This window comes from Pan paniscus, chromosome 10 (assembly GCF_029289425.2).
Source record: "Pan paniscus chromosome 10, NHGRI_mPanPan1-v2.0_pri, whole genome shotgun sequence".
NCBI lineage: Eukaryota > Metazoa > Chordata > Mammalia > Primates > Hominidae > Pan > Pan paniscus.
The window spans coordinates 17,623,599-17,648,624 of NC_073259.2; the positions used below are offsets into that span (position 1 = coordinate 17,623,599).

The following is a 25,026-nucleotide window of genomic DNA, read 5'->3' on the forward strand; positions in this document are numbered from 1 at the left end:
CTGAGTAGGTGGGACTACAAATGCACAACATTACTCTGGCTAATTTTTTTATTTTTTGTAGAGGCAAGGTCTCGCTATATTGCCTAGGCTGGTCTTGAACTCCTGAGCTGAAGCATTCCTCCCACCTCAGCTTCCCAAAGTGCTGGGTTACGGACATAAGACAATGCACCAGCATAAGACTTAATTTTTCTATAACATCAAATTGCTATCATCAAACAAGTAATAAGTAACAAACACTTGCATTCCCCTACCCTTTAACCAAACAAATGACCCCCTCTGGATTTCCACACTATTTAACTTTAGAAAAAACACACACTAAAGTACTTTGAAAATGCTGCTTTCTCTCATTCTAGCTTGCTTTGGAGGGAAATGCAGCTTACCACTACAAGTCCTGTTGTCAGCATTAAGAGAGTAGTGGGCAGGGCATCCACAAACAAAACCCCCAACTGGCACAGCCAAGCAGAGGTGGGAGCAGTGCCCATTGCTGGAAGCACATTCATTCCACCCTGACTGTCGAGATGAGTGAAAGACGAGGATGTCCATCACATAATCCAAATGGCCCTGAATGATGGTGCGGTTTTGGCCACTGGTTTTGTTGGCACGCTCAATGCTGCGTCGGCTCCAGTCCGTCCAGTAGATATAATCTTGGTACTGAGTTAAGCCAAAAGGATGAGGCAAGTCATCTGCTATAACTTCACGGTTGAGCCCTATTTTCAGAAAGGCAGTAGACAGGGGAGAAGCAGAGTGATGAAATATGTGAGAATACAAGTGTCTTGCTGGCAAAAAGAAAAAAAAAAAAAGCCCTAACATATAAAACATTACATTGTAAGCAATTTAAAATAGAAAAATTCATTTAAAAGCAATTCTAAAACGAGACCAGTTCTCTGAAATCAATCTATCTTCTGACCCCATGCTTCAAACTTATATTCCTGCTACGAATCACTCAGTTTCCTAAAATTCTTGCAAATGGTCTACTTTAAATGTGGTTTTATTTTCTCTATATAAGGGTCTACAGTTCACTTTTTCTTCTTGAACTATAGAAGGAAAAGATGGAAATATATATATTTTACTGGTACAAAAGTCATTTCAGGAGTATCTAGGGAGTTATAAATTTCATTACAAGTCCAATAATAATGAAACTTTCACATAATAAAAAGATGAATCCAAGTACCTGGATCACTATTAATAACAAACAGGATACAATTCCAGAACAGAAGAAGAATGGACACATTCATATGAAGTTGTATTAAAAGTATCTAACCAATGATAAATAGCAGCCACTGATTTTTGCATGGAAAAGAATATACTGTTTGAGTAAAAAGTAGTAAAGCTTACCAAGCATATTTGAAGATTCTATTAAGTTGGTGTCCAGGTCTGTCCAATAAAGCCTCCTTTTAGCATAATCAATAGTTAGGCCGTTTGCCCGCCCCACATTTGGAACTAAGGTAGTACGTTCACTTCCATCCATTGCAGCTCTGTCTATCTTGGGTTTTCCACCCCATTCAGTCCAATACATAAATCTAAATTCAAAATAATAAATATTTAACATTTCAATTTTTTATTATCTGGGGGAAAGAGTCATATTCATGCAAAGTAACTAAATAAATTTAAAGAAAACATATAGCAAATCAAGGAAATGGGTTAAACAAAATCATGGCTACAATGCTTTCAATTATTTTGGCACCCTAAACTAAATATTTTTTTCCATATCCCAAAAAGGAAGTGAGTCAGCTTTCCTTAGTCTTTCCAATAAATTTGTTCCATCCAAACCTAGGAATTGGAAATAAACCAACAGTTTATTGCAGTACTGGCATTTATAAAACTAATATTCAAGAAAACAGCAAAGGTTTAAAGCTCTGGTCTCAGAATCTGGTTCACTTCTGAGTAAAATATTTTATATACTTTTGAATATTAACTAATTTGAGTTTTTAATATGCTGAACTTACTTTTTGACTTGTGTAATCAACTCTTCCTCAAAATAAGTTGCAGAAGTATATGAAAGGTAATTATAAATACTAAGCCTTTAACTGAAGTCAAAAGCAAAGCTTGAAAATGTATTTGGTCATATGGTCCAAGGGAGCATACTATATGGTAAGAACAACGAATCACCCCTTGATGTGTCCACTGGGCAATGAACACTACACTACGCTACAACAATCTCTGTGAAATTTTAGAATAATTACTTTGCTGTTATTTTCCATTTTTGAGTTTTGCACTTTAATCTTACAGTAATCCTACAGTATAGGCTTTTTATAGATGAAGAGCCCAAAACACTACAAGAAATGTGAACAACTTATCTAATGTCTTCAAGCCAGTTAGATGACAGAGCTAGAACTAGAACCTAATCCTTGGCCAAATGCCCTTTCAAGTAAACTAGTGAGTTTTTGAGACTCTTGAATACTGGAACTAAAAAAGCACATCACATGCCAGCTCTCATGAAATACCTGAGGACAGATATTCACTCATCAGCCTGTCAGCTGATAGCTGACTTGGTAGCAATGTATGAACATGCTTTTCTGAAAACTGAAGGTGTCCTGCCTTTATATGCATTTGCACTTGTCAGTTGACAGGCATGTGCACACCACAAGAGCCAAAGAGAAACAACTGTGAGAGAAATTTCATACTTGCCAGCAGCAACCAATTAGTCCCAACTATTAAATTTATCTGTCTGGCAGCTAATGTTTAGAGCAAAGATCACCACAATATGTCAGCGCTGACTAGATGAATTACTAGCTAATCATGGAATCAGTGTCATTTCAGGGAAATTATTTTAACTAGCAAATACAGTAAACATATTTATATGTTCACGCTGTTTACTTCTTTTTTTTTTTTTCAAGACGGAGTCTTGCTCTGTTGCCCAGGGTGGAGTGCAGTGGCACGATCTCGGCTCACTGCAACCTCCACCTCCCAGATTCAAACAATTTTCCTGCTTTAGCCTCCAGAGTAGCTGGGACTACAGACACATGCCACCATGCCTGGCTAATTTTTTTTTATCTTCAGTAGTTACGGGGTTTCACCATGTTGGCCAGGCTGGTCTCGAACTCCTGACCTTGTGATCTGCCCACGCCTCGGCCTCCCAAAGTTGCTGGGATTACAAGCGTGAGCCACCATGCCCAGCCTCTTGACTTCTTTTATAAGTGGAATTTTTCTTCAGATTTCAGATTTCTTAGCTGCTGGCTTTAAAAAATTTGCTGACTCTTGTAAAAAGGAACACCCGCCCTTGAAAAACATCATGTTGTAAACGTTTATTCTATCTTGTAATAACAAAGCTACTGCCAGTTTATAATAATGATCAAACCAAACTAACCATTTTGAATTAATAAATACTCCAAAATAAAGCTTTTTAAATGTAGTTTTTTCTTAGCTCACAACATTGTTTCCGTGGGTTTACTTCAATAGGCTTGGAATCTAGTATAACTGGGAAGGAGTGCAAGCAACTACAGATGGATAATACCTCCTGGTATATATACTTAACATATCAATATACTCATCAGTAACATTTGATTATTAACCCATTCCCCTCTTTCTTCACCTAAAGTTAATTACGAAAAGAGTAAAATTAGCTAATAATTATTCATTCAAATCAGCAAAATATCAATTAATAGTGTTTTTAAAAGTTCATCTATCATTTAGTTCTCAGATTCCTAATACGTATTATTTAAAACATTAAGAATATCATCTGTAACTATGCCATGTTCCCCAAAATGTACACTGCAGTTGCAAAGAATGCACATGTAAAGCTGTTTACCCTTCGGCAGGGTCCAACGCGAGAGCTCTGGGACTATCTAGGTCTTTCCACACCAAAACTTGTCGGTGCTGCCCATCCAACTTTGACACCTCAATTCGATTCGTTCCTGTGTCTGCCCAGTACAAGTTCTTCCCAAGCCAGTCTACTGCCATGCCTTCTGGATAATCTAAGCCGAATTCTACCACATGTTCCAGTGCACTGCCATTCATAAAGGCTCTGCTGATGGTCTGCAAAAGAACATTAACAACTAAGTCATATGGCATAAGTCTAAACCCTATCCAGAAAGAAGGTTTGGTTTGGTTTTTGTCAGGGGCAAGAGGATCCAGAAGTGCCAAGAGGCATACTATTTCCTATTAAAATTCACATAACTTGCAAGCACAGAAAAATTTGATGTCAATCTCTAATAAATGCAACTTCAAGTTTTACTGCCAATTCAGGGGAGAAATTTTAAAACTCTAAAGAACCAAAAATTTATTCTACTAACAGCAGAATGACTTTACTTTTAAAATTTATCAGTAATCAAGTGGAAAAGCTGTGACCACAATGCTACAGATCTTAATTAGTGGTCAATTTTCTAAAGGTGCTTAACATTATGGCAAGTCATCATGCCTACCATATAAATGAATGTAACCATTATACTACCATTATAGCACTGAGTCCCATAACATTTTTAAAAATCATAATTCAAACTAATAATAGATACTACATCTTATCAAGTATTATCCTAAGTACGTTTTGTCCGTAGATTTTGTCACTTAATACAACAGTCTTGCAAGTATGGCATCACCCCTATTTTATGTTTTTGAGACAGAGTCTCACTCTGTCACCCAGGCTGGAGTGCAGTGGCATGATCTCAGCTCACTGCAACTTCTGCCTCCCAGGTTCAAGTGATTCTCGTGCCTCAGTTTCCTGAGTAGCTGGGATTACAGGTATGCGCCACCATGACCAGCTAATTTTTGTATTTTTAGTAGAGACGGGGTTTTGTCATGTTGGCCAGGCTGTTCTCAAACTCGTGACCTCAGGTGATCCATGTGCCTCAGCCTCCCAAAGTGCTGGGATTTACAGGCCTGAGTCACCGCACCCAGCCACCCCCCATTTTCAAGATGAGGAAATTTAGAACATCACCCAATGCAAACCAAAATTTATTTCATTTATTCACTTAATAAATTTAACTGAACACCACTAGAATCCAACTCTGACTCCAACACCCCATGTTTTCGCATATTACAAAAAAGTTTACATGAGTTATCTGAAACAAGCCCAAAACAGTCTGGAAGAAGAAAAGATTCTTCTTCAGATTTATAGGTCGGGAGCTTCCTCTCTGGCTATCCTGGTATTCTTTTCAGTAACTATTCTAGGAGAAGAAAATAAAGAATAACTCATTGTTGGCCTTTTCCGCCTCAGTCAGGCCCTAAAATTTTGTTTAAAGTAAATCACGAATTTTTGTTTAAAGTAAATCAACAGCCATTTTATGTGAAGCACACATTTCCTTACTCAGCTAATTGCAGAAAATGTCATTCATCATTTTCAAATGGAAGAAAGTAGAGGAAGACTATGGCTTGCAGATTTAAAACACTCTGGCAAAGTATCTGTATTAAAAAGCATCTAATAAAATATTGAATGGGCCTTTCCCTTCACTTAAAAACTTAAGGGTTTTGGCTGGGCGCGGTGGCTCACGCCTGTAATCCCAGCACTTTGGGAGGATGAAGCGGGCGGATCACGAGGTCAAGAGTTCGAGCGGCCTGGCCAACATGGTGAAACCCCGTCACTACTAAAAATACAAAAATTAGCTGGGCGTCGTGGCACGCACCTGTAGTCCTAGCTGCTCAGGAGGCTGAAGCAGGAGAATCGCTTGAACCTGGGAGGCAGGGGTTGCAGTGAGCTGAGATTGCACCACTGCACTCCAGCCTGGGTGACAGAGCAAGACACCATTAAAAAAAAAAAAACTTGGTTTTTGTTGAACTCTGCCTGTCAAGCAATGAGGGAGGTGGGTCACAGCATGAAGATTCAGAAATTCTAGAAGTTCTCCCTTTTAGTCCCTAGCTTTAATATTCCAATTCTTTTGCTAACCTTGAGTGATATATCAGTCCAATAAATTCGGTTGTCTGTCACATCAAAATCCAAAGCAGAAGCTTCTTTGACACCAGTGAGTGGAATAGCCACATTATTATTGTTTGTTTCCAAAGAAATTCGTCTGATATCTGCTCTCCGTGAAAACAAAAGGAAAGCCTCTGGGACAATGCAGGTCTTCATGTCACTGATGAGTTCAAAGCCAATAGGGCAAGCACAGCGAAGGCCCTGAGGTCTATAGAGGCAGAGATGGCTACATCCCCCGTTTTCCTCAGCACAGGGGTTGGAACCTAAAAGATTAATTATAAAAGGGGCACAGAAGGACACACACATTGACACATTCAACATATTTTCACTTTTAAATTACTTAAGCGTTTGGTTCACAAATGCCTATGATTATATCTTGCTCCCAATCTCAAGTTTCAATTCTAATATCACAAACAAGTAATATGCAGATTAATAGGGAGTAAAAGCATGGTGAAGTATTTTCCTTTAATACCACAGTAAGCTTTAAAGTAAGGTATATTATTCATACTATCAGACTGAATTCTTTTGATGAAGGTGTGCCTGTGCATGTGTATTCAGCCCTTCAATTCAAACTGGGTAGCTAGAGAAGTAAGTCAACGTTTAAAAGGTCCCTTCTCGGTAAATAAATAAATAAATAAATAAATAAAAATAAATAAAAATTAAAAAAAAAGGGGGGGCGGCAAAGAAGGTTTCAAAATTGCCTCAAAACATCAATAATTTACACTGCTGACTATCTCCATCTTTTTTGATTCCTGGTTTCCATTTCTAAGAAAGCTTTGGAGTTACTCACCAATCACTCGATGAACATTTGTGGCCTTTAGGCCCATGAGGTCAGGCAGCTGATCTATGATCACTTCCCTCTCTGCACTTCGTTTGTGAACTCTTTCAATGCTACGCCTCTGCCAGTCAGTCCAGTAAACATAATCACCCAACAAAGTAAATCCAAATATGTGAGGAATTTTGTCTTCCACTAGTACTCGTCTCCCAGTGCCATCAGTATTCATAACCTTCAGGTTTAAATTCAAAAGAGAAGGGGATGAACTATGTATTTATTCTTCAGCTAAAAATAACAAATCCAACTGCCTGTTGTATAAAAATCCAAGAGTCATCTTGGTATTCCTATTACAATGCTTTCTCAAAATTACATGATGATTTTATAAGAATGATTTCAAATTTTCCATATAAGCCTCTATTTGACCACTTTTCCCCCCAATCTCATATTACTCTTCCTTCTAAAAATTCTGGCAACTTTAGATTATGCAACTCTTCTATTAAACAATTGTGGCAAAATTAAAAATACAGTATCATCACCTTAAGTTTGCACATTTGTTTTCAAATTATAATGTACCTTCATATACATTATTTTATCATATATTTTGTTTTATAACATCTTTTATTTTATCCTGAGAGCTTTGCCTATGGAAACTGAGATTCATGTAAGGTCACAGAGCTTGTAAACACAGTTGATGTCTTTTTCAGGACTCTTTCCACTTAGCATGCTTTTTATTTTGTTGTTGTTGTCAGTAACAACAAAAAAAAGATAAAAGGGATCTCAATAAATCTCTCATTCCTCTGAGATTATAATCACAAAACTATCGGGATTATATGACACCCTCTCTGCATCTAAGTTTCAAGAAACTAGGATGTACCTTCTCTTTCCAACTACCTAATAGTAATATTATTAAATTCACTCTGGCATTCATACTGTATTCACAGTGCATTCACCATGCACTATTCAGAGTTGACTTACTTGGGATACCTTTATTGACATAATATAACTAATATTTGATATTTGCATATAAGATTATATCTGATACCTTTTTTGGGGGGGTAGGAGCAGATATTGTTCACATGTACATGTTTTTAGTATGAAATAACATTTCTAAAGGCTAATTTGCCCAGCACACAGGCCCCTTTAAGTGGCAGAAATGGTCTCAGGTAGGGACTTGAACACTGGGACTCTGGAAGGCTTGCTCCATCTTTCAGAACAGAACAAGGTCTTCTCAGTTTCTACTGCAGCATTTCCAATTGCATTTCGAGGAACATGTACTGCTACCTCATCTAAAAGGTCATATACTTAACAGTGAACCTATGTCCTGTATTAGGGAGAGTTCAATCATTCTATTAGGGAGCACCCAACACAGAGTGATAAATATTCTGTATTATACAACACTAAAATATTACTTTCTTATAAGTTTGTGGTATGTTAAAATATGCCTGATTCGGTTTTATTCTTAGATTTCATTCTATCTTATTTTGCATTATCTTACATTTAATAAATGAGGCTAATTTTGCTGATCTTTACATTCAAATGTTGGCCTTCCTATTAAAATTTGCTGGTGTAAAAGCATAAACTAGATGCCCAATATTAAACTTTTAAAGAATAACACTTATATTTCTACTTCTATTATGAGATCAACAAAATCTTTTCTTTTTCAGCTATATCACTTCACAACATTTTTGTTTATTTTGATAAATAAATAGCTTAAACAAAAGATGGATGATTAAGTATGAATTAGGAAAATGGGGCTGGGTATGGTGGCTCATGCCTATAATCCCAGCACTTTGGAAGGCCAAGGCAGGAGGATCACTTAAGCCCTGGGGTTCAAGACCAGCCTGGACAAAATGGCAAGGCCCTGTCTCTACAAAAATACCAAAAAATTAGTCAGGCATGGTGGGGTACGCCTGTAGTCCTAGCTACTAGGGAGGCTAAGGCAGGCAGATTGCTTGAGCCCAGGAGTTTGAGGCTGCAGTGAGCTATAATCAAGCCACTGCACTCCAGCCTAAGTAACTCCAGCCTAGGAAAAAAATCTTTAAAAAGAAAGAAAATAGGTAAGAATGAAATTAAAAATCATTGTGAGAAAAATAATAAATGCCACAATTCTAAGACCTTTTTAGTAAACATAATTCTGCATCTTCTATTTACCAGTTTCCCTTCATTCTTCTGTTCTCTAAAAAATTTCTCATGATCAGCAAACAGTATTGTGGCAGAAAGAGATTTGTATTTCAAATATAAGCTTTATCACTCAGTGGGTACCCTTAAGCAAGTCTCACAAATAAAATAGGGACAGCAGTCCAGGCGCGGTGGCTCACGCCTGTAATCCCAGCATTTTGGGAGGCCGAAACGGGTGGATCACGAGGTCAAGAGATGGAGACCATCCTGGCCAACATGGTGAAACCCCGTCTCTACTAAAAATACAAAAAATTTGCTGGGCATGGTGGCGCACACCTGTAGTCCCAGCTACTCGGGAGGCTGAGGCAGGAGAATTGCTTGAACCCAGGAGGCGGAGGTTGCAGTGTGCCGAGATCGCGCCACTGCACTCCAACCTGGCAACAAAGCGAGACTCTGTCTCCAAAAAAAAAAAAAAAAGGGACAGCACCACTGCCATCACTGAATTAATTAAGGATCAAATAAAATAATGCTAAATATATAGCACAGTATTAGGTGCACTATCTGGTAAACACTGGTTCCTGTCCTTTAAAATCATTTTATTAAAATGCTTTAGTTCCTAAATGTAAACAGCTAAATGATTGTATTTAATTATTTAATGTAGTGCTTCAAAATAAAAATACATAAATATAAAAGAATATATGAAAATAAAAGACCAAAACAACCACTCACTGTTAAACTGAAGACAAAAACCAAGAGACCTTTATGTATCCTGAAACCAGTGGGAAACTACACAGCTACAGCCTCCCATTTCCTACTCCCATTTTTATTGTTTACTTTTGCTAGTTAGATATAAAGTAACTAAAACAGTAAACAAAAAAGAGCAAATATTTGACAATTTCATATGAGTACACTTTTGCTGCTCTGCCAGACCCCTAACTCACCTCCCCGCAAATCAAACAACATTAGTAAAGACATCTAGTAAATGCAAACCACCATGATAGACCTGATGAATGCTGAGAAGTTTAGAACAGGGCCTCTTCCAGCTAATGTATTACAATCTAATTGGGGAGGTAAACGATATTTACATTAAAATTACACACATATCCCCTCTCTGTAAGTAATCAGGAAAAACTTCAGGAAATAATAGCAGTTGAAATTCATCTTGAAGAATTAGAATTTTGACAAAGAAGAAGAGAAAAAGATTTTCTAGAAAAAAAGAAATGAGTTAAGACATAGCAAAGCCAAGGATGCACACGACATGTTTCACTTTGAAAGAAATGCCTTGACTGAGACAGAACGAACACATGGGGTACTCAAAGGATACAGCATCAAGCAGATACCACCCTATGGCAGGTATTAAATTCCAGGATAAGGAGAATTACAGAAAGCAAGAAGGTTCTGGAAGCACTTTAAGCAGGGTGACACAATAAACCCGTGTTTCAGAAACACTTCATTTATCTCTGTCACTCTGTTCAGCTTGTGTTAAAGATAAGTATCTTATTTTAAATGTAGAATTATGAAAAAAATAAATAAACCAATATAGAATTATGGTTAGCAAAATATTTCCAATTTCTGTGAGATGGCAAGAGAGGTCCAAAATCCCTTATCTAAAGTCAGGGTCAGTTGTATTCCTGAATTCAGACTGTTTTTGTCTTTTTGTTTTTTTTAAAGAAAGGTTAACACAATGCACATAGCATATCACCTCTACTTGGGTTCAGGGCACCACTATTTATAGCCAAATATGTTAATATTTCTGCAATAAAACACGGCCAGGCGCAGTGGTTCACGCCTGTAATCCCAGCACTTTGGGAGGCCAAGGCAGGAGGACCATTTGAGGTCAGGAGTTCGAGACTAGCCTGACAAACATGGTGAAACCCTGTCTCTACTAAAAATACAAAAATTAGCCAGGAGTGGTGGCTAACGCCTGTAATCCCAGCTACTTGGGAGGGTGAGGCAGGAGAGTTGCTTAAACCCAGGAGGCAGAGGTTGCAGTGAGCCAAGATCGCACCATTGCACTCCAGCCTGGGCAACAAGAGCAAACTCCGCCTCAAAATAATAATAATAATAATAATAATAATAATAATAATAAATAAAAGTATGCCCGCAGTGTGGGATAGACTACAAATAGTCTCACACTGGTTCAGGTCAAGTTTTCCACCAAATCAATTAACAAAAGCAGCATTTGGTTTTCAGAGCCCTTTGGATTTCAGAATTGCAGATAAAGGATTATAGATCAGAAATACTTTGCTCATCTTCACTTCAGTCCCTTGAGAAAACTGGGGTTTGGATCAGTGTTAATACTGCTCTAGATACAAGCAAGGGTCTCAGGAAGAAGAGAGCAAAGGAAACAATGAAAAGAAAAAGGTCTTCAGCAACATTTGCTGGAAGGACAACAAATGAAGACCGCGATCAAAGTATTAACAAGCTCAACAAAGGTATTAACAATGAAGGTATTAAGAATGGCACAGTGGCGAGGAACTCAAAATAGTTCCTGAGAAGGCACAACTAATGATTTGGTTGCTTTATTCACTTGAGCACTAGTCCCTTCCAACCATTCCTTGTTCTCTCACTCGAAAAGCAAAAACTAAAAGGTCTTTTTTTGGTAATGAAGTAAATACAAAAGCAAGATCTATCAATTCATGTCTATTTCAAATTAAGCAATGTAATTAAGATTTATTAAAGATTTTTTTAAAACCACGTTTTGTAAGCACACTGTTTCCTTTAATTCCTGATCTCCTTGTTCTCATCTGGTGTAGTTTTTACAATAGGTTTGGATCTAAAACAGCACTGTCCAGGAGAAATATAACACAAGCCACAAATGTAGGCCGTATGTGTCCATTTAAAATTTTCTAGTAGTCATATTAAAAAGTACAAAACATGCCAGGAGAATGTTTTCGCTCACACCTGTAATCCTAGCACTTTGGGAGTCCAAGGCGGGTGGATCACTTGAGGCCAGGAGTTCAAGACCAGCCTGGCCAACATGGTGAAGCCCCCTCTCTACTGAAAATACAAAAATGAGCCAGGTGTGGAGATGCACACCTGTAATCCCAGCTAGTCGGTAGGCTGAGGCAGAATTGCTTGAACCTGAGAGGCAGAGGTTGCAGTGAGCTGACACTGCACCACTGCACTTCAGTCTGGGTGAAAGAATGAGACTCATCTCAAAAACAGTATAAAACAGTAGACAGAATTTTAATAATATACTTTATTTAATCTAACACATCCAAAATTCTTTTCTCTCAACCTGTAATCAATATTAAAATTTTATTAATGACATTTATGGTTTTTTTAAATACTAGGTCTCTTAGTATGTGTTTTACAATTAAAGTACATCCTAATTCAACCTAGGCACATTTTAAGTTCTGCAGAGCCACATGTAATTAGTGGCTACATATTGCACTGTGCTGGATTAGAGTCTTCAGAGTGGTGACTATATACAGCCTATAATAAAATTAATTGGTTCCTTTTTTAGTTTACATCACTGTCCCCTCTATACCTGTCACCTTCAGGCTTACCTCAGATCGATCAGGCTCACTAAAGCTTCAAACAAATGTCTTTTATTTGGTCTTTTTTTCTTCCAAGCTATATACTATTTAATTCTAATATGAAGTTAAAATTACTTCACACACACACAAACACGTCTTTGATGAAAAAAACTACTTTTTTTCTTCTTCTCACATTTGCAAGTTTACATATAAAACACTAGCTAAGAGGTTAGTTAGAAGGAGCAACAAAGACCTGATTCTTTCATTTATTTTAGGCTATGTCAAAAAGGAAGTATTAAGACCATAGATATATTATTAGAAAACCCATTTCTGCCATCTCCTTAGCCCTCCCACTTAAGACACGCTGCAGTCTAGATCAGCCATGTACTAACAATGGTTAAAACTAGGTAGTTCATGGTCGTCTATACTCTGCTTTCTATACTCTGACATTTTCCATAATTTTTTAAAAATGAAGAGAAAAAGCTAAGAAGCAAGTCCAAGGACACACAAATAATAATGATGATGATAACTGCTGTTATTAATAAATGCTATTATTGGCCGAGCGCGGTGGCTCACGCCTGTAATCCCAGCACTCTGGGAGGCCAAGGAGGGCGGATCACCAGGTCAGGAGATCAAGACCATCCTGGCTAACATGGTGAAACCCCATCTCTACTAAAAACACACACAAAAACTAGCCAGGCGAGGTGGCGGGTGCCCGTAGTCCCAGCTACTCGGGAGGTTGAGGCAGGAGAATGGCGTGAACCCGGGAGGTGGAGCTTGCAGTGCACCGAGACTGCGCCACTGCACTCCAGCCTGGGCGATAGAGTGAGACTCAGTCTCAAAAAAAAATTAAATAAATAAATAAATAAGTAAACGCTATTATCATTTTTGTTAATATGATATAGAAAGGAATTATAAGGATCCTCCGAAGAGATTAAGGGATCACCAGCTTAAACAATATCTGACTGTGAGACTTTGCATCTAAACACACAGATAATGTATTTTCCTTCACACAAAGTCCAATTTCTGAAATGTTTCCTTCCATTACTTTTGTAGAGGTGACACTATTAGAAAACTGACTTCTCCACTAAGTATTTCTCTTGTACCAGCCACACAATCTTTTTCTACCGGGCACAAGTTACCACAGTGAAATAAGAACATGTTGCTCTGTCGTAAAGAAATCACTATTCCATTTCTCATATTCCTGTAAAAGTTTTGGACAGGTTACTAGGTCTATAAATACAGTTTAAGCTCCTTATGTTTAAAATAACACAAATCCTGGCAAAAGCTTGTTTGTATATTCTGAACCCAGAACAAATGAACCACTTTAGGCAATTCCAAAAGATTACACTTATGCTTTTAAAACTGTGCCAATGTTAATTAAATCTGGCAACTCTTAAGGGTGTACTTCACTGTATTACCTCAGAGTGGTTTAATTAGTTAAACTGAAATTAGGCTTCTGTCACTTCTAAAATCTAACTCCAAATCTGAACCAGAGTCTCCAGTGGTTTCAGCTGCTTTGACCACACTGTGGCACATTGGTTTAACATTCTGAAATATTCTAAACCACACTGAGAATATAGGCTACAAGAGGAAATAGACGTGGGTTAACCATAACATTATCTGCACAAAGAAGAAGTAATGGCAAATCTTCTACAGACATCACATCCAGTTTTTGAGTCATTTCATCAGCTCATTAAATGTCAAGACAGGACTGCCCATGCAATGTTGGAATGCAGCCAGTCTACTACCAAAATTGCTGCTATGCAACTTCACTTGACAAGACAAGTTCAAGGAATAGATACAGGAGGACAACCAAGCAACCACCATAAAATGTGCTAGAGTTGGAATGCTATAAAGTTCTAGAAGAGAAACTCAAATTATGCCCAAAATGAACCACTCCTCTTCTAATGTTCCAGACAATATCCAAAACAAGCAGTGAATTAAAAGCTTATACATAAGGAAGACAGATATGACTGAGGGTTGGGGAGCATATTTTTTCTGACACAACTTCATAGAACATAAAATATAATTTCACATAAATGGGATTTTAAAACACAGAATATTTATCCACGGAAATAACATTTCAATCATGCCAAATCTCACTGAGGTGACAAGTATAAAGAAATGCTTTGGACCCAGTAGGTGAAGTAAAGGGACACCACACACCTGTTTGAGAGAGAGGTAGGGGCAATTACAGTGCTATATTCAAAGCCTTTTAACCTACTTCAAGATACATTAAGTCTGAGTACATATAAGTGATTTTAAATACGAAAAGAATTGAAGTATCATAGTTACTCTGGGTAGTTTTATAATATTTTTTGCAAGGAATCATGCATTGAATATTAAAGATTTGCAATTACTATGCTCTTTTTCTGTTAAGAGCTAAAAATTGCTACTGTGACCAAAGCTTTCTAAAACCTGAATTACTCCAGGAAACGAAAAAATTGAGAATAGAGTTCCAGATGAAGGCATCATGATGATGAATGTCAACATCCTGGTCACTTATACTCAACTGCTTCATAAGACACTTCTGAAAGCCTCACTGTCCTGAGGCCCCGAAAACCTAATAGGGAAAAGATTAACATGTCAACAAGGGAAAACTGACCTTTTTGCTCTCATTCTTTTTAAGCACAGCTAAAATAAATTCTTTTGTTTTTGGGGGGACAGGGTCTTGCTCTGTTGCCCAAGCTAGTGTTCAGTGGCATGATCTCAGCTCACTGCAACCTCTGCCTCCCAGACTCAGGTGATCCTCCCACCTCAGCCTCCAGGGTAGCTGGGACTACAGTTGCACACCACAATGCCTAGCTAATTTTTGCATTTTTTGTAGAGATGGGGTTTTGCCATGTTGCCCAGGCTTATCTCAAACTCCTGGGCTCAAGTGATCTTCCCACTTCAGCCTCCCAAGTAGCTGGGACTCCAGGAGTGCACTACCACGCCCAGCTAATTTTTATTTTCTGTAGAGCCGGGGATCTCACTATATTACCCAGGCTGGTTTCAAACTCCTAGCCTCAAGGGATCCAGGGATCCTCCCACCTCAACCCTTCCAAAGTGATAGGATTACAAGTGTGAGCCACTGTGCCCAATAATCAACTAGCAATTTTCAAATAGGAATTCACAAATTTCATTGTTATGCGATGTACCCCAGACACAAAATAACACAACAGGCCAGCACCAGGTTTACAACTCAATGAACCTAAGTCCAAACTCCAGGTGCTCTGCTGAGTTGAGGAATCTAATGATGGAGTTTATCAATATCATTCTTCTCTGATCCTATGTTATGAAGATTTGGGAAGAAATATATATCCATACTAACATACAGTACATATTGTGTGGTAAAGTAGCACAAATGGGCAAATATTTAGGTATTTAAATTAATTATTTTGAATATTTCTCAAACTGAAAGTATAATCAATCTTTCTTTTTTTTTTTAAGCAGAGTCTTGCTCTGTTGTCCATGCTGGAGTGCAGTGGCCTGATCTCGGCTCACTGCAACCTCCGCCACCCGGGTTCAAGCAATTTTCCTGCCTCAGCCTCCTAAATAGCTAGGATTACAGGCGCATGCCACCACGTTTGGCTAATTTTTGTATTTTTAGTAGAGACGGGGTTTCACCATGTTGGCCAGGCTGGTCTCGAACTCCTGGCCTCCAGTGATCAGCACACCTCAGACCCTCAAAGTGCTGGATTACAGGCGTGAGCCACTGTGCCCAGCCTCAAACTGAAGGTATAATCAATTTTAAGAAACACAATGTTACAAATTGGCAAAGATTCAAAAGGAAGTACTTGTTGATACTTGTCATATTATCAGAACAGCCTTATCTCAACAATAGATTTATTATAATTTCTTAATGAGGAATTAATCTTACAAACCAACAGTAAAAAAAATTATCAACAGGTTCCTATATGTTTTTAACAGTACAAAGGCTAAGATGCCAGACAAAGAAACTCCTTTAAAAAAGAAGTTTGAATACTTGGGAAACAAATTTCCTTATTAGGGTATTGATGAAATAAAGGAAATTATCATAGGAAAATGTAGCCCTGCAATTTCAGGCTTAGAATATGAAACAGAACATTCAGCAAATGCCAAGTTTTCAGTACACATCATACAAAATAATACCTTCTTTATTCAAAAGTTCTTGGTACTAAAGGTTCTAATAAACTTTGTTTCTGTTTCCCAACAAAGTTGTGCCAGGTAAAATTAGATTTGTACAAAACTAACTATGGACATTGTATCCTCTTAAAGTAGGGAAGCTTACTCTAAGATTTAAAGCAAATACACATGTTCTTACAGTAGACATGAAAATCTCTCTTTTTATCTATACTATCAGGTGTTGCTGCATTGTCAGTAGAAACTCAGAAATGAAAGTGGGCAGGAGAAACCAAAATAAAAAGTATATAATGAAAAAATAGGTCGGGCATGGTGGCTCAAGCCTATAATCCCAACACTTTGGCAGGCCGAGGTGGGTGGATCATTTGAGGTCAGGAGTTCGAGGCCAGCCTGGCCAACATGGAGAAATCCCATCTCTACTAAAAATACAAAACTTAGCTAGGGGTGGTGGCATGCGCCTGTAATCCCAGCTACTCGGGAGGCTGGGGCAGGGGTATCACTTGAGCCTGGGAGGCAGAGGTTGCAGTTAGCCAAGATCACGCCACTGCACTCCAGCCTGGGCGACAGAGTGAGACCCTGTCTCAAAAAATAAAAATAAAAAAGGCCAGGCACAGTAGCTCATGCCTGTAATCCCAGCACTTTGGGAAGCTGAGGCACGCAGCTCCAGGTCAGGAGGTCGAGACCAGCCTGGCTAACATGGTGAAACCCCGTCTCTACTAAAAATACAAAAAATTAGCCAAGCGTGGTAGCAGACACCTGTAGTCCCAGCTACTTGGGAGGCTGAGGCAGGAAAATTGCGTGAACCCAGGAGGTGGAGCTTGCATGCAGTGAGCCGAGATCGCGCCACTGCACTCCAGCCTGGACGACAGAGCGAGACTCCGTCTCAAATAAAAAATAAAAGAAAATAAAATAAATAAATAAATAGAAAAAGAAAAAAGAAACTGTGAGAAAAATTTAGCATTGACAATACTATTGTTTTCAATAAAACCAACAATTAGAAACATACTGATTTTGTCAATCAGTTAAATGGGTATATAACAAGAAAAGCAACCTCAAGAAAATTTAAGCTAATAGTACATTCTTAATTTTACACCATGGCAAAAATGCTTTAAACCTATAAATTATCAACGATATATCTTGGCTATTAGTAAGAAGTACTACAGGCCCTCAGTGCAACAAACGTTTTCAGCAGTAAAACCTGATCCTAAAAAAACAAAAGGAATGCTGTTAAGAAACAAGGTTGTTCTGCCTACTGCAGGGTCATATAAAATAGAAATAAAGGCTTCTGATCTTTCCTCTATCAAAAACATGAAAATTATTCTTTCTGCTAATGCTTTAGTACTTATTATGGGAAGGCCCCACAACAATATAGTAAAAATCAGGAGGGGGGGTGGTGGCAGAAGTACTGTGCAGACAAGTAAACTAGGTTTGTCCACAAAAGGCAATGAAGTCATTTCAGCATAATGAAGAAGAGACATAAACAAGTACTAGCAGGCACCTTTTAAATAACACCTACAGATAGGTGGCCACTATCACCTGACAAGTAGGGAAAACAGACATACCCTCACATATATGTTATTCTATTAAAGCAGGAGCCAAATACCACAACAATCTTTTTAAAAATGTGACATCATTAGCAATGCCCTACGCTCAATCCCTCCTTCCAGAAGCTTATTATAAACCTGAGGTTAAATCTATTCATTCTTTCTACAACTCTGTACAATATAAAAACACATCTAATACCCAGAATTCCCCATTCCTTCTCCCTGGTTTCCCTAATGTAGCCAGCATCTGGTCACATCACCACTTACAAAAGAGGAAGTGAGAAGCTGATCTAAAGAATTTCCACTAAGCGAGCAGGTAGCATAAATGAATGAACACAATGAGACTTTCCCATGTGATCCACTCAAGACACATAGGTTTACTATGTCTTACCTTGCTATATAATAATTTACCAAATAATTATCTTTTCTTTCCAAATGTACTATAAACACATATACAACAGTGTGAGCTCAAACTTTTTTTTTTTTTTTTTTTTTAAGACAGAGTCTTGTTCTTGTCCCCCAGGCTGGAATGCAATGGCACGATCTCGGCTCACTGCAACATCTGCCTGCCGGGTTCAAGCGATTCTCCTGCCTCAGCCTCCCGAGTAGCTAGGATTACAGGTGCCCGCCACCACGCCCAGCTAATTTTTGCATTTTTACTACAGACAGGGTTTCACCATGTTGGCCAGGCTGGTCTCGAACTCCTGACCTCATGATCCACCCACCTCGGCCTCCCAAAGTACTGGGATTACAGGTGTGAGCCACTGCGCCCGGCCAACCAAACAGACTCTTAAGTCTTTCAGAAGACAACAGGGTTATCACAACCATAATCTGATACTCTCTTATAGTCCCAGCAAAAAGCAGCTTTCATTCTCGGGCATGACAAAAGCTAGGGAGCTTTCTAAGGAAAATGGGACTAGAAGGGAGAATGTCACCCAGACTGGGGTTAGATCAGTATCTGGAATCAGCTGCCACTAACAAAAGGCTAGCAAATACACTTCTTGGAAAAAGAGGGATTTTTAAAATTATACATCTTTGTAAAAGTTTTCAAGTTCACAGTATTATCAAATCAAGGGAGACAAAAAGCTGGTAGTAGCAGTTGCTCCTAGAATCACTACTAGTCTCAGGATGGAAAACCCCAGATTTTCTCCCCGAGTTATGCAGGACTAATTTAGACGAAGAGCTGCACTCTTTCTTTAGTTTGCCAAGTATCAGATTTTACATCAACATAAGAAGAGAATAAATAACTATATGCTCTATTTCCTAGACGTGCCTATGTAAATAAAATGACAAAGGCTCTGATGTCCTAATAGTGAATTAGGACATCAGAATCTCCAGGGGAAATTATAAAGGGAGGTCTTCATGTATACAGAAGTAAATTTACCACAAACATCAATCTATAAAAAGGGGACAAAAAACAAACAGCAGTTGTGTTCCAGCAACCTAGAAGGAGAAAGATGGATCTAAAAATAAGATTTATGGGTGACAGAGCCTTTGCAGATTAAAAGAACGAATGAATGAAGGAACAAATGAACGAACGAACGAATAAATGAAAAAAATTAAAAACAGGTTTAAGGATGCTGGTACCACACAGGGAAGAAGGAAAGAAGGGGTGAGGGAGCCAATGACACCACTGTATGTATGTGTCTGTATGTATATATATATATGCATAGCTCAAGAAAACATAACAAAGAGGCCAGAAAAGGAACTCTAAATTTTAAAATCTACTGCACTCACTGCAAACTAGGAAAATAAATCCTATTTAATCAATGTTATATATTGTTATATAAAGTGTATTAATTTTTATTCTTAAAGATGGTCACTCAGAACCTCCATAAATTGTAATGTCTTTATCTGAATCCCTTCTGAACTATTTGTTATTCTGAATAAATTTCTGTATCTAAAGTATTATACCTAAAGTGAGGAAAATAAGACTTGAAATATTCCCAGTAAGAAACAAATGATTTTATTTTCAGGCTAATCAGTCAGTTATAGCAGACTAAGATGGGAAAAACCAAATATGGAATTTTAAAAACCCTACAGTATGATAATAAATTTGGGGCATTCCCTTATGTAAATTTTCTTGCTACAGATAATCTTCTAAAACTTATGGGCTTTAAACTGTTTTCCTAAGCATACTCGTACCTATACACTCATGTATAGTTCATAATCCACAGGTGTGAACTAGATGGGATTAGGTAGGCAATCTACATTCAAGCTGACCAAAATGAAGCTAAAAGCCTGTCTGAAACATGAACTCATAACCTTTGTCTCATTAGCAATGCACTCCAACTGTTAAAAGATTGAAACATCAACTTGGATTTGAAAAGAGTGGGAGGCAGTGAAATACTAACAGGGAGAAAATTTATGGAGTCTATGCAAAATTTTCTATTAATGAAAACCAGCTGCGAGAACAACAGATGCCGTTTTCAGTATTTGAGCCTGGTGGAATACTAACGGGGTTTCTTCTATTCCAAGTTTCCATTTTGGAAGCAAGGCCTTGAAGTCATTATTCCCTCAGGGTCATGGGCACTCTACAGAATACCTTTCCAAAACAACTGTTCTAGAGTCTGAATTTTCTGTCCATTAGATGTGTACAGTGTCTCTCTGAAGAGCCATTTAAAGCCATCCTTGTATGAGAAGTTTCCCCCAAAGGAAAATTGAGACCTAACTCTGTTCTATGTGATCCATAAGACCTGTAGCAAAGTCTAATTCAAAGTTGTTAATTTTAGACTTAACACCAATATCAGGGATATATGCCACTAATAAAACATTGTGATAAAATATTAATCACTGATTATTTTCACCATAATCTATTTGATTGCCACAAACTTAACTCTACCACTTGGTAAATATTTTTTCCCAAGCTTTGGTTAATTAGTCTTGTTCCCACACAGCCCATAAATCAATTTTAAAATTGTTTGCATGTAACCATCATAATATTTAATATATTCTACCATCTGCCCCAACACCAGTTAACAGCAATAAAAGATATATATATATACACACACACACACACACACACACACACACACATACACATACATGTGGGCTTTGTTTTCCTAACTTAGGACAGCCAGTTCTTCCAGTATAGATCTTACATAATTTTGGTTTGCAGAAATTGCCCCTAGGAAATTCAGAAAGTGGCTTTACCCAAAATGAGGAAAATCACTTACATAAGCTTTTAAGACTAGAAACTGATCAGCAGCCATTTCTCATACCAATATATCTCTCCATCCTAGGATTATGTGGAAGAGAATATATTATCCCTAGAATCATGAAGGTTGAGTAAAATTTCTGTAAAAGGTACCTTTGGCACCCCAGACAACTGTTAAGAATATCTGTACTCAAATCATTATACTGTCAACTCAAAACCCATTATAAAAGTGGCTTGAAAATGAAAAAGCAAAAAACAAACCTCAATCTTGTCTGTTTTGGCATCTCCCCAGTATATTTTGCCTTCATCATAATCCAAGGCTAAACCATTTGGCCAACCAAGAGAAGTGTTAACCAATACTACACGGTCAGAACCATCCAGAGCTGCTCGCTCAATTTTCGGAATTTCTCCCCAGTCAGTCCAATACATGTACCTAGAGAAGTATACAAAAAATGAGCTAAAAATAGATAATAAAATGTAACTTTCAGATATTCTAAAGGTGAGATCCATCCCTCCTATTACACTGGTATCATCAGTTAATGCCAAGGAAGGGGGAAAAAAAAAAACATATGAAGAGTGTGTTTAAGACATTTATCCCAGCAATATATAAGATTGTGGGAAATTTTCAGATCAAACAGTGTGTTCTAGAGCCAATCCTGAAAATGCCTCCCAATAATGAGATTACAGTTTTACTTCTTCTTTTTTTTTTTTTTTTTTTTAATATTTTGTGTGCCCTTTTCCATGAACTTTCTCTCTCTTTTCCTTGATGGCTTGTCATCTCTGACACAAAAGGCTTATCCCAGCAGTATTAGTCAGATGGCAAACTGAATTCTCAAAATAACTATTTCTTCCTGCAGTGCTAAGTGATTCTTATGGCTCCTGGATGTTTAGATGGCTCTAAGGCATTGGTATATACTGAGGTGTAATTTGTCATTATGCTTGTCCTCAGAATAAATCTCAAAGTAACAAAATTGTTAAGTATGTAAAAAGTTGTACTTCCCTGGACTATGATCAGGGTGGCATGGCAAAACAAAACAAACAACAACAACAAACTAGAAGTAAAGCTGCATGGGCTGACAAAGTTTTGGAAATCAAGTCATTCATGTATTTAGGGGAAAAAAAGTAAGCTATATTCTTACTATAAAGTACTGAAAATGGAATTAAAGCTTCTAGGGGAAGGGAAAGAGTTCTGAAAACAATTTCTTTCCACATTTTTCATGGTAATGATGCAATCCGAGCAAAATCTGCAGACAACACCCAAAGTCAGCAAACATGGACTTAATTTAGAAAGAAAAAATATCTAAGACATCCAAGGCAAAAAACTAGCAATTTTTAAACTTGAGATTGTATTCTAATCACCATATCCTAAAATAGACAGCCATTAAAGAGCTGTTTACTGGAAACCAATATATATGTCATGTTATCTTAGTCAATGTTTTCAGGAACCTGTGAAAAACAGAAACACCACACAGAATTTACTATCAGTAGAGCTTCTTACCCAACCATGGGATCTAACACAATAGCCCGGGGTTCCTCTAAGTCCTCTGAAATCAAGATCTTCCTCATGGTCCCATTGAGCCTTGTCACTTCTATTCGATCAGTGCCAGTGTCTGTCCAATAAAGATTTCGTGCAACCCAGTCCACAGCAATACCATCAGGATGGGCAATTTGAGCAGTGACCACAAACTGACTGCCAGATCCATCTATAAATGAACGGCGTATGGCCCTCACTTCATCATCAGTCCAGTAGATGTAGCCTTCCACAGGATCGTAATCTATGGCAATGGCATGACGGATGTCTTCTAACTGCAGAACAATGTCTGTAAAATCTGGTGTATCCAAAGAAATGCGTCTCAAATCTGTCCTTCGAGCTAAAAGCAATAATTCTGTGGCACCTAGAACAACAAAGTGAAATGAAGAATACTTTGAAACCCAGAGGTAAAATTTACCTGCTCTAGATAAAGAATCAAGAACTGAAAAATAAATATAAAATATACATAAATTAACACAAAAGGATGTGCGCTCTCTTTAGAGTGGAAATGGAAAGTAATACAGTGAAATAGGAAGAGTCTACTCTGAGGTCAAGCTGTTTAATGGCTAACTCTCCAAATTAAGTTGTGATACATTCTATGGTTTCATTGGAATTAATCCAGCTATTTAAAAGTACAATGAATAATGACTATGTAATGACTAAGAAGCTAAGTAGCTCAGTATTAAAGGAGAAGGAAATGTAGGATATAGATCCTTTGTTCAAGAAGCATTTTTTTAAAAACGATAAAGAAATTTAGGACAAGAATCTTTGTGCTTGATAGGAATGTTCTAAAATTGGATTGTGGTGATAACTGCGTAACTCTGTAAATTTACTAAAAAGTCACCGAATTGTACAATTTAAAAAATGGATGGATTTTATATGCTATGTAAGTTACATCTCAGTAAAACTGTCTTAACAAAGAGAAATACAGGGCAATACCTCACAGAATTGAGGACAAAGCAAGCTATGGAGAAACAAACAATGGAGGGAAGGAACCAGATAAACCTAACACAGTGGTTAAGAGTTGTGGATCCAATATAATTTGATTCAAGAAGCTACACAAACTTTGGGAAAATATCTAATCTCGCTAAGCCTAGTTTCCCCATCTATACCTTGTAAGGTTGCTGTAAGGATTAAAGGAGATAAATCTAAAACTCAGGAAAGTACTGAACATTTAAGTACAAGAAATATTAACTAATACTTAACAACAGTATTAAAAAATAAAGATTTTCAGATTTTTATTTCACTGAATTTTAAATTAGGTTTATTTATGAACTGTTTAAAGCCCAAGCCCCAAATACTTAACCACATAACCAAGAATGAAGATACTGAGCTCAATCTTTTTTTCATTTTAAATGTTCAAGTAAACCACCAGCAAAAAATCATCTAACTATAGGAAGCTAATAAAAGACAGTAAGCAAATTGACAACTGAAAGAATAAGAAAAGATTCCCAGCTAAATAAATGAGTCCAAAACAAAATACTGGCATATAAACTTCAAGAATCAATCTGCAATTACAAGTCAAAAAACTGAGAAGAGGAGTGAAGCCTCTCAATATCAGCCCTTTCACTCTAGAGCTAATTATAAATGAATTCCAACTTGAAGAAAATACAGCCCAAATGCCACTGCAGGAACCAAGTAGGAATAACTTTGTACAATTCACTGCCCCGGCTAACAACCAAAAGGAGCCAGCCTAGAACTTCACAAAGAAGTCATAGAGCTGTTAATTTGAGCAAGGTGATCAAAACAGAACAGTTAACTTAAGGCTACTACATGCCAAATGCACATATGAAATTCAAAACTGGTTAAATATGTACACTTGCACTGCTGTGAGGGAGCAGATAGACCATTATTGCTAAAATAAATCCTCTGTTTTAAAGTCAGGCTACATTTTTAAAGAAAAAAGCACCATTACAAAAACCTTTTGTTTTAAATTGAAACCAAATTGCTGTCTGCCATGGAAACCATTTGACAAGAGTCAGCCAGCTTCACCTTTTACTATGAGGATAATTTATCAATGCCAAGTCATAACAAACATCCTGTACACAGACTCAATTCCATCTCTCTGACTCCCTGGCCCCCTTGCCAGGGACTCTAACACACTCCAAAACACAGGCTTCTGCTTTTCAGAGTTAGATAAAGAAGCCACAGCTAAATACAACAATTTTCTTACCAGGTCTTGCTGGTTGCTAGAGAACCAGATGGTGATCCATAGGGGTGAGAATGAAGAATAACATTCTCATTAAGAAGAAAAACAGAAGAACTGGTGTTCTTCCAAACTGGAAGTCCCTTAAAATGTCCTAAATCAGTATACTTTCTCCAACATGCCCTCTCTCTATAGGGAATTAAGAGTAAGGAGAACAGGCAAAGTGTGTTTCTTAAGTATAAAAAGAAGTTGTTTTAAATATGGATTTTTTTTCCTAGCTCTGAAAGCATCTCTCTGTTGTTAAAAAGCAATTTAAAACAT

General features: G+C 37.6%; 1 protein-coding gene across 8 annotated transcripts in view; it reads right to left on the reverse strand.

Moving 5' to 3' along the window:
- The window catches only part of LRP6 (LDL receptor related protein 6), a 170,290-nt gene that overhangs the window by 59,368 nt on the left and 85,896 nt on the right, over window positions 1–25,026 (reverse strand). For all 8 annotated transcript variants that reach the window (XR_004665617.3, XR_608456.5, XR_008954639.2 and 5 more), the window contains 7 exons: window positions 22,527–22,923; window positions 21,290–21,461; window positions 6,636–6,852; window positions 5,819–6,108; window positions 3,749–3,975; window positions 1,336–1,520; window positions 381–707 (listed from right to left, as the gene is read on the reverse strand). Coding sequence is in view for 5 of the 8 variants with exons in the window: in XM_063593360.1 (XP_063449430.1) it covers window positions 381–707; window positions 1,336–1,520; window positions 3,749–3,975; window positions 5,819–6,108; window positions 6,636–6,852; window positions 21,290–21,461; window positions 22,527–22,923 (1,815 nt within the window). In the remaining 3 variants the exon portion in view is untranslated. The remainder of the gene's footprint in view (window positions 1–380; window positions 708–1,335; window positions 1,521–3,748; window positions 3,976–5,818; window positions 6,109–6,635; window positions 6,853–21,289; window positions 21,462–22,526; window positions 22,924–25,026) is intronic.